General features: G+C 39.1%; 1 protein-coding gene across 1 annotated transcript in view; it reads left to right on the top strand.

The window, feature by feature from the left end:
* The first annotated feature begins 350 nt into the window (after positions 1-350).
* The window catches only part of rfk (riboflavin kinase), an 18345-nt gene continuing 8015 nt past the window's right edge, over positions 351-10680 (top strand). The window contains exon 1 of the mRNA XM_034170407.1: positions 351-626. Within this exon, the coding sequence (XP_034026298.1) occupies positions 515-626 (112 nt within the window). The 5' untranslated portion in view covers positions 351-514. The remainder of the gene's footprint in view (positions 627-10680) is intronic.

Raw genomic sequence — 10680 nt, 5'->3', positions numbered from 1 at the left:
CTGGGGAGGAACACGTGCCGTGGGGCTCTTCTGCAAATAAGTCCTTCATTGAGACTTTCGTTGGTTACCCACGTTAAATAAGAGAACCTCAACCTGTACCCGGATGCGTTGCAGTATGTGGTTAAATATTTTTTTAAAATGTCGAAAACGTAAATGGTTCATTCAGTAGTTCAGCGCAGTTGGAACCAAAATGGCGCCATGTTCTGAGTTGACGCCACTCTCTTCAATCAAGGGACTCACGTGATCTGTGATGTCACGCCGAGTGTTGCGGATGGGAAAAACCAAGACACATGCGATGTTTAAAACGCGGTTTCAGTGCTTCATTTTTTGTCATATCGTGTTGCCAGACCCGAATCATTGTTTTGGGGTTTAATCATGAACGGTCAGCTTTATTTGATTCACGCTAAGTAGTCAGTGTGAAGAGAAAGGGCGAAGTTTTTTCTTTGAGTTAGCTGGTAGCTTAAGGTCGCGGATCCGACTTGCGGCGTTCGAGGTCTTTCTGTGGCTCCGGTCGATGAGAGTGAGCCAGCTGCTTAAAGCGAGCATGAAGAGCCTTCCCTACTTCTGCCGGGGAGAAGTCATTCGAGGTTTCGGGAGAGGAAGTAAAGAGCTGGAGATTCCCACAGGTTACTTAAGCCTTTATTATTACTGGAATTAGCTATTCGTACGTAGCCGTATAGCAAATACATGTACAAGTACGTGACCTCTTGACCAATGACAGAGACGCTCCGTACAGATAGCCACTTCCAACTCTTTAAGAACCTGTGGCCCACTCTTGGGCCGACTGTGCTGGAAATTGTCAATCTCTCACTAACAGAGGTGTCAAGTAACGAAGTACAAATACTTCGTTACTGTACTTAAGTACACTTTTTAGGTATCTATACTTTACTCCTTTACTTATTTTTCTGCCTACTTCTGACTTCTACTCATTACATTTTCACACAACTATCTGTACTTTCTATTCCTTACATTTTTAAAACAAACGGCCTCGTTACTCTTGGCTTCAGTTTAATGTTTATATATATATATATTTCACGTCATGTGCGCCTGTAATCAACTTTTCTGCAGCGCGGCTTTGCTTTGAACCGTGAACCAATCCAAGCAGTGGTTCGCAGATTGAAGCAATGCTTCGACCTATTGCTTCGTTTATTCTTTCTTTCTTTCGCTTAATTTCCCCCCGCTAAAACCCTAAAGAGCATACGTCTGTGAGTATTATTTATCTTTTCTATGTTAAACCGATCTGTTATGGTCTTCTGAAACAGTTGATAGATGTATTTTATAACTTAAAAACGGGAGCGACGCTAACGCGTTAGCATGTCTATGGCATTTTCAATGTTAAAAGTTGGCATTAAGCAGCTCTCGTCACGTTCGGGTACATTTGTTTTCAAATTGTAATATTTCTTAAATTTATTTTTGTTTATATATTAATAATCTAATGATTATTATATACAATTTTAGAGAAAGAGGCAAAAAGAACCTGAATAGAAACACAACAGAAAATATAAAAGCAACTAACAATGAACATACATATATAAATACATACATAAATAAATAAATAAGTGTTTCCTGTGAACACCTAGTGACTCTGACACCTCCACTTCATCCCTGTCTTATTTAATGACAATTTGTTTCGGTCAAACCATATTTTCAGTTTGTTAATTTCTTCAGTGATTTCCTCCAGAACTATCTGCCAAACTAGAAAACTGCTGCATCCTTGTAAGAGCAGAATACTACTGGAATGAATTTGAATAAGGAAAATTGTTTTGTTTTTTTTCTCACTAAATGGATGCTGCACTCACTGCAGTTTGTCTGGAATAGTCCCAGATTGCATTTCAGAGCTTCTAGAATTCAAACATTTTCATGTAGGTGGTGTTGGGGGATAATTTTGGGTTTGGGGTCTTGGGCCACATGTAGAACGAATCAGTTTTTAAATTAAGCTTTCAATTCATATAGTGGCATCTACCTTTTTTTTTTTTTTTTTTTTTTTTTTTTTTTAAGGTTACTTTATACTTTTATACTTTAAGTAGGTTTTGGAGCACATACTTTTTCACTTTTACTTGAGTAAAGAGGTCAAGTTGATACTTCAACTTTTACCAGAGTGTTTTTAAACTGCAGTATCTATACTTCTACTTAAGTAACAAATGTGTGTCACACTGCTCACTAACCTCTGGATCTGTTCCTAAATGTTTCAAATCTGCTGTGATTAAACCATTACTTAAGAAATCTAATCTGGACCCTGGTGTATTGAAAAATTATAGGCTGAGGTCAAATCAGTCCTTTTGCTCTAAAATTATGGAAAAAGTGGTATCACAGCAGCTTGTGGACCACCATACTGAGAATTATCTTTTTGAGCCATTGCAGTCTGCTTTTAGGAAATATCACTCCAGAGACAGCGCTCACTAAAGTAGTCAATGACATTCTTCGAGCAATGGACTTGGTTAGATCTTAGTGCTGCTTTTGATACTGTGGATCATCATATTTTACTCGATAGGATGGAGAATTATTTTGGGATTACTGGAAGTGCCCTCGCATGGTTGATGTCATACTTGTTCAGTCGTTCTCAATGTGTCTTGCACAATAACAGTACCTCTAGTGACATGAAATTCTGGGTTTCACAGGGGTCCTTCCTAGGCCCCCTGCTTTCCTCCCTTTATGTTGCACTCCTCTGGCATATTCTGGGGCATTTTGGGATTGCCTTTTATTGCTATGCTTAGGGCAGTCACAATTATTACAATATTTGCCAGTCGCGATTATTTTTCATATTCGCGATTACTGTGAATTATTTATTTTATCCACAAAGCATAAAACGACTCAGAATCATCTGACATTATTGTGCTGCAGCCTTGCTCACTCTGTTTCGCTCTCGTCTTAAGGCAGGACAATAATATGGAGGCTGAGGAGCGATCCGTCCTGCCATTTGGATAAGACAGCCGTTTGAAACAGTGGCCGTCTTCTTCAAAGCCGTCTAAAATGCGGAGTTTACTGAAGGAGCTGTTGGTGTGTGTGTCTGTGTGTGTGCGCGCGCTGAGTCAACAGGTTGCAGACTGTGAGGGAGGGAGGGGATGGGTGAGGGAGATTCCTGAATGGAAGCACGACACGCTGCTGAGAACCATCAGTGCACACAGCGAACACGGAGCAGAGAGAGGATTTTAACCCGAGTGAACATGTTAAAAAACAAAACCAAAACCTGGAGCTGCTTTTACTTCTCTCTGAACTTTCTCTCCTGGTGTGATTCTGCCGTTACCGTCCTGTTAACACCATGTGCACGTCGTATACTGAATTTATGAGATCATGAGATGAAATAAACGGTCAGATATCTTTAAAAACATATTTTAAAAAATGAGAATATATGAATGAACGTGGAGAAGCTGTGGTGATATTCAGACGCACAGATCACAAAAAGCAGGTGAGAACTCTGAACTTTAACAGCTGTTATTTTCCAAAGGTATTTATTTGTTCAGTCTTGAGCTTAATATAGTGTTTAAGCACAAAACGTGACTGATGTGGAGAAACAATTTCAGAAATGCAACAGAAACAACCACAAGTCAGAAAAAGTTGGGACTGTATGTAAAATGAAGATAAAAATAAAAATGTTGCACTATTCCCAGTTTCTCCACTCACAGAAGCCAAACGTTCTTCCAGAATTGTGTAATTATACTACGATAGTAGAATATAAATAAGGGGGGAAAGAAAAAAATAGACAATATATTCGTCAATCGCAATTATTTGTCTGACAATTAATCGTCTCCAGAAATTACTAATCGTGACAACACTAACTATGCTGATGACACTCAGTTGTACATGCCGATAACAGCTGGTAATCTCATTCATATAAAATCCCTAGAGGATTGCCTTACATCAGTGAGAAGCTGGATATAGTAATTTCCTGCTTTTGGACTCAGATAAGACTGAAATGATGGTTCTTGTTCCAGCAAGACGTCAGCATCGATTTGACCAGCTAGCACTTAGTTTAGGTTTGTGTGTTATACATCATATGAATAAATTGGGGAACCTTGGGGCAATTTTTGATCCTACGTTGTCCTTTGACCTCCACATTAAAGATATCACGAGGACTGCTTTCTTCCAGCTGCAAAATATAGCGAAGATTCGTCCTATCCTGTCTATGCCTGATGCTGAGACCCTGATACATGCATTTGTTTCTTCTAGATTGGATTATTGCAATGTTTTATTTTCTGGGTTGCCACAGTCCAGAATCAGGGGTCTTCAATTGGTTCAAAACGTTTCTGCCAGACTCTTGACAGGAAGCAGAAGGTTTGGCCACATTACTCCTATTTTGGCGTCTCTTCATTGGCTTCCTGTCTTTGCGAGATCAGATTTTAAGGTCCTGCTACTGGCCTATAAAATTGTTGACGGACTGGCACCGCCCTACTTGGCTGATCTATTTAAGTCCTGTGTACCGGCCTGGGCTTTGCGTTCACAGGACGCAGGATTGCTTTGTGTCCCTAGGGTGAATAAAAAGTCTGCGGGAGATAAAGCCTTCTCCTATCATGCCCCGATCCTGTGGAATGATCTCCCTGCATTAGTGAGGCAGTTGGACTCTGTTTAGACTTTTAAGTCATGACTGACAACATATATTTTTTTCTATTTTATATGATTGACATATTGCTTTTTATTCTTTTTATTTTTGATCTTTTTTTACTTTTTTATTGCTTGTAATCTTTTAATCATGTTCTTTGATCTTTTGATTTAATTTGTTTTGGTTTTTCATTGCTGAGTTGTTTTCTGTGAAGCGCCTTGAGGCAATGCTGTCATGATTTGGTATTCTATAACTTCAGTAAATTGAAACTGAAAATTCCATTATTTTACATGTCAAACCTAACTGTTTATCTGCCATGAAATTTTGGAGGCAAAAAACAGGAATTGTAGTATTGTTGTACCTGAGAGTTCAGACTGCGAAAGAAAATGGGAAAGTCAAAATGTTTCAGGGTCATAGTTAGGGTACTTTGAAGAGGCGATAACGTTTCCTATGATAGCCAGAGGACCCTGACATGGGTCTTTTACTAGGTGGTCTTTTATTCCCTCAAAATTATCACATAGGGTAGTATTGCACTTTTGTTCTTGTTCATGGTAGCTGTGTTGGATGGATGAAGCATGTTAATTTTCACTTTGAAATGTCGTACCATTGACAGTGACTGTGTTGGACATATACTTGTTTACTAAAATCCCAAATAACAGGGTTGGGTTTTAGCTAATCTAAAGCCCGTTTTCACCAGGAGAACGGGATATATATGTATATATACAGGCATCAACATTAACGCTTGTCCGATTGTCCGGGACAAGTGTAAAATGTGATTGGACAAGCAATATGCTCTAATCGTTGTCCGACCAGACAAGTGGCATTTTTTTGGTTTAAAGCGTTCAAATTCTTAATTTTTATCGCTCAGAACCAAAATACCTGACCGCCGCCTTTTTGTTTTATTTACATCACGTCTTGTCCCGCACCTCGCGAGAAAGCGTTTTCGGTTTATCCCGTCATTCTCCACGCAGCAGACAATCGGAAAACATGATATCAATGTGTGCGCGAGACCACTGTATTGAGTGTGCGTTCGTAGTAGAGGCTGACATTTTTTTGGGAATCCCACGGAATGGGAGTCAACTTTGCTATTTATCACGTGATTGGGACGGTACGGGATTAAAAATTCAAAGGAGCAGATGGGAGCGGGAACCAAGGTTTTAGACCGCGAGCCGTCCTGCTGTTATTTGAGTGGTCAATTTTCAAAAAAGACGCCAAAAATTTAGCGGGCGGCTTTGCTTAAAGCCGTCTAAAATTAAGACTGGGTCCGATCGTTGCAGGCGTGCGTGTGTGCGCGCATGCGCGAGTCGACTGGCTGCGAGGAGGGGCGGGGGAGGAGCATGTAGAGCGCAGAGTGAAAAAACAACACAAACTAAATTGTGACGCTGCCTTTATTTCTCTCTGGACTGTTCTGACGGTGCGTCCTGTTCACACCAGGTGCACGTGTTGGTGACAGTTATACTGAAATTATGAGATGAAATAAATTGGTCAAAAGTCTGATGTGGAGAAACTCTGCAGTGATGTTCAGAAGCAGAAATCACATAAAACAGCTGAGAACTCTGAACTTTAACAGGCTGTTATTTTCCACAGATATTTATTTTAGATGGCTTAATGTAGTTTAATGTTCAAGCACAAAATGTGACTGAGGAGGAGAAAAAGAGGAAATGAACTGTAGTCAGCATAAAAATACAAGCTGCTGATTTTTATTTTTCAAACTTATTAGGTTGCAGCTCTGCGTTTCATTTATTTCAAAGTAAGTTACTGCTTATTTTCAAAAATCACGAGTCAAATCAGTCTGCATTGTTCAGTTTTTCCTTCACGTTTGTGTATTTTTTCCTTCTTTATAAGAGTTTGGTTTTTGTGTTTGTTCTACTAAAAAGTTTTAAAAAAAACAATAAAATGTCAACACTTTTCCTTATAGCAGTTCTTTAATTTCAGAAGTGGAACAGAAACAACCACAAATAAAAAAAAAAAAGTAGGGACTGTGTGAAATGAAGATAAAAAAAAATGTTGTTATATTCCCAGTTTCTCCACTCAAACCCACAGAAGCCAAACATTCTTCCAAAGTTGTGTATTGGTGGCTTCCCTCACTTGTCTTCTTCCAGCATGGATATTTAGTTTTTGAGAACTGCCTACCTGACACAGATTTACCATAAAGTACCACAGTGTTTGTATTTCTGAATGATTTATGTAAATAAAGTCTAAGAAATATTTGGTGAGTTGGAAATGTTCATGTATTCATCCTCTGACATTTCCCAAGAAAACTGGCTGTAAATATTATTAACTAATTCTTCCATTAACAATAAACTGCCCTGTCCCAACCCTTTTTCTTGGAAAATGCTGCAGGCCTCAAATGTAGGAATGGATATATATTAACAAAAAATAAATAAAAATAAAGCTGATGTCACAAAACATGAAATATGTTTTGTGACATGAAATACAGTTAGTTACAGAAATAGAAGACAAAGTAAATGTCAGGATCATTACATGTCCGTCACCACCACATTTTGGAAAAACTATAAGACCACAGGTCATGCATTATTTATGTTTTGCGTCTTTTAGTGACTTTTTTTTATTTGCATTAAGGCAATAAGTGTCTCCCTGTATTACCACAGATGAACTGTTTCTGTTGCCACATCTGAAATAAAACTGCAAAATTTTACCACCCACACAGGAGAGTGACAGTATTAACTTTTTCATGAAGTGATATGTCACAGCAAAGTAGATGTGATAAGTATTTAATCTGAATCTCGGTCCCAGAAAGTGTTGAAATGTAATGATTTTTCTATTTCAGCTGCAATTCTATGTTGGAATATTAAAGTTAAAGTACTTACAAACAAAATAAGTATGACAGGTTTTTATTAAGTGACAAGTCAGAGCAAAGTATATGTGATAAATATTTAATTTGAATCTCACTCACGGGTTGTCCGGACAACCAGCTTTTCCTACAATTAATCGATACAAATAGGTATCTAGAGTCAAACGTGCGCGATGCAAGTGTATCAGTTCATTCAGTGTGCGTCGATTCATTTGATGGGTTGAATCGCGATGGCTCGCTTGCTGCCTGCTTGCATAGATTTTTTTTTTGTTGTTGTTTTTAATTTTTTTTTTTCCAGTGTGCATTGAATGCACCATGGACAGAAGCCAGAAAGCACATTTCTACCACATCAAACATAACATCAAAAGCTTTTTTGCTTAAGCCCCTTTCACACTGGTGCATTCGTAGAGCTGCATATTGCGGTGTTGTTTCATTTACGAATGCCCGAAATGCACGCATACTCAGCCTTTTTCTGTGTTTGTAGATCTGCTTGCAGCTGCGTGTGTTTGCTTTTTAAAGTGTGCACACAGTCTCGTGTAGCCCTTGCCGCTGTTTAGATGAGATGAGATATACTTTATTGATGTCACAGTGGAGAAATTATGTTTATACTCCGGTTACCTCAGACAGCAATTAGTCCACAATTATTACTAAAAATGGGTGTGATGAGCCAAACAGAACCAATTTAGATCACAGCCCCTTCACGGGCTGCGAACCCTCCCGCTGACAGCGAGGAACCCCCCCCCCCCCCCCACGTTGAAACCGGAATTGAACTTACAAGCGCGCTCATTGGGCGTTTTTTTTTTTTTTTGGGGACGTATATGCTTGCGTATTTACTTTATTGAACCAACGGTTGGGCATATAGCCACTCCATAATTATTATACAAACAAATGCACACAAACGTGCTGCGATGCGAACAGCTTAATGCTAACTTTAGCATTGAAAACGCCATAGATATGCTAAAGCGCTAGCATCAGTCCCGTTTTTAAGTCATAAAATACATCTGTCAACTGTTTCAGAAGACATTAACAGGTCAGTTTATCATAAAAAAGGTAAATATTACTCACTGGCAAATGCTCTTCAGGGTTTTAGTGGGGAAAAATTAAGATAAAGTGAAATAAAACAATGAACCAACGAAGCAGCAGATCGAAGCACTGCTTCGATTGGTTCAAAGCAAAGCAAAGCTGCAGAAAAGTTGATTACAGACCCGCTGCAGGGTCTGTAATCAATGTAGAGAAATGATCATTTTTCTGACAAACACCCCCAAAAACAATGGCCACTCTGAAGGATCGATAAGGGAATGTTAAGCACAAAGGTTATTGATATCGGTGGATCGAATCATTTCTTAACGATACCCGAAAGGAACCGGTTCCCGATACCCAATCCTACCGATGAGTAAACTGAAGTTGTCCATCAGGTAGTGGAAATAATAATAATAATATGCTCTGTTTTGTGGGACTAAGTGTGCAGCTCCAAAGAGCCGCCCAGATTTTGGTCTGAATTAATAACTTCAGAGCGAATCACCTTTTTAAATCAAATGACACCTCTTTCCAAACGTTATAATAAACAATAAACTACAACTGACTAAAACCTTTTTTTTCCTCTCCCAAAATGAGATGTCCTCCGTTTTTTGTTTTTTTTATGAATTCCATCCTGACGTGCAGCACAGCCGGCTGAAGAGCTCGGCTCAGAGTCTGGAGTAATATTTGTGCCATTAATATCTGAAAGGAAATGCTTTTGACAAAGACTATAGATTTTATTTCTATTTATGTCCAGAGATCAAGGATCCAGTGACCAGTTTCATGTTTATTTACTTTAAGACTCAATAAAATGTTGTTGACATAGAAAACCTGTAAAGCCTACTTTTAGTTCACAGAAAATTACAAGAGGTATTGATAAAGAATCGGATCAATAGGCAGAATTGATAATGGCATAGACATCGATAAAATCTTATCAATACCCATCATTAATTGTACTGCACCAAATCACATCGCATTGTGAGGAATTGAATCGCCATCAAATACATTGAATCGGGAACGGGGTGAATCGTATTGCATCGTATCATCAGTATCGTCATGTATTGCTATCTGTATTGTGTCATTGATAGTGTATCAAGGTGCATATCGAATCACTGTCAGTGATGAGATTCATATTTCGCAGTGTTGGGGCTAAGGTCGTCTTAGTTTTTTCAATAACAAGCAAGATACTGCTCACATGAATCACATACCTGCTTAAATGTACCTGCCATACCTGCTGAATGTTCTGTATTAGACAGTGTTATCACTTTTCACTTAGTCACCTTCCCTTTCTACACACTTACGTCAGCACCAGACGTGTTGTAAATATTCCATCAGTGAAGAAATTGGGTGTTTTTTTTTTTTTTTTTTTTTCTACACATCAGTGCCGCACAGCTTCTTGAACCTCTGTATCATTAAGTTTCAGTTTGGGGAAAAAAGTACAATGCCTGAAGGAGCGAGATCCAGACTGTACAGCAGGTGTGGTTAAAATCTCATAAAATTTGATCTGCTGCAATAAATTTTGTTTGTTGACTCATTGAAATGCTGAAGAACTACAAAATAGTCTTTTTCCGGGACAAACCTGCTGTTGCAGCTCTTGCAAAGTGTCCACATATCGGATGGCGTTGGTTCACGTGCACTAGATGCTGTCCATCTGTGGCTGTTGTGGAGCACCCCCTACAGGCCTGGCCACGCAGACTTGTCATGGCTGGATTTTCACTCTTCAAACTCCTTGCAAACCTCATGACTGGACTCGCATCCACCCAGGCGTTGCCACAGACAACATTCATTCATCGATGAATGTCCACGGGTACACATCCCTCCACCATGAGGAATTCATCACATTTTTTTCACTCCTGACTACTGTGCAATAATCACACTAGAGGCCAAACTTTTCATTCGACCCTCGTAATAACAGTAAATATAAGGGGAAGACCCAGAATATGTTGGAGGAATTATATCTCCCAGTTGGATAGGGAACACCTCCAGAAACCCCCAGGAGGAGTTAGAAGACTTGGCTAAGGAAAGGGAAGTGTGGGTTGAGGTGCTTGGTCTGCTGCCACTGCGACCGGGGGTGGATAAGTGGCAGAAAATGAATGAATGAATAATAATAAGCATAACCGATATAAGAATAAACATAATAACAAAGCACATTCAGGCACAACAGATAATTCACATTTAAAAATTTTATGAGGGTTTCGTCCGCTGAGGAAGCATTCAGAGTGTCTCCACAATGAACAAGTTAATTTCTTAATATATTCGAAAATACTTCAGAAATGCTATGTTTCTTGTGAGGAATCGATTCTTCAAAGAT

This window comes from Thalassophryne amazonica, chromosome 5 (genome assembly GCF_902500255.1).
Source record: "Thalassophryne amazonica chromosome 5, fThaAma1.1, whole genome shotgun sequence".
Taxonomy (NCBI): Eukaryota; Metazoa; Chordata; class Actinopteri; order Batrachoidiformes; family Batrachoididae; genus Thalassophryne; species Thalassophryne amazonica.
Note: the sequence above shows the minus strand (reverse complement) of the source record. Positions and strands in the feature narration are given on the sequence as shown.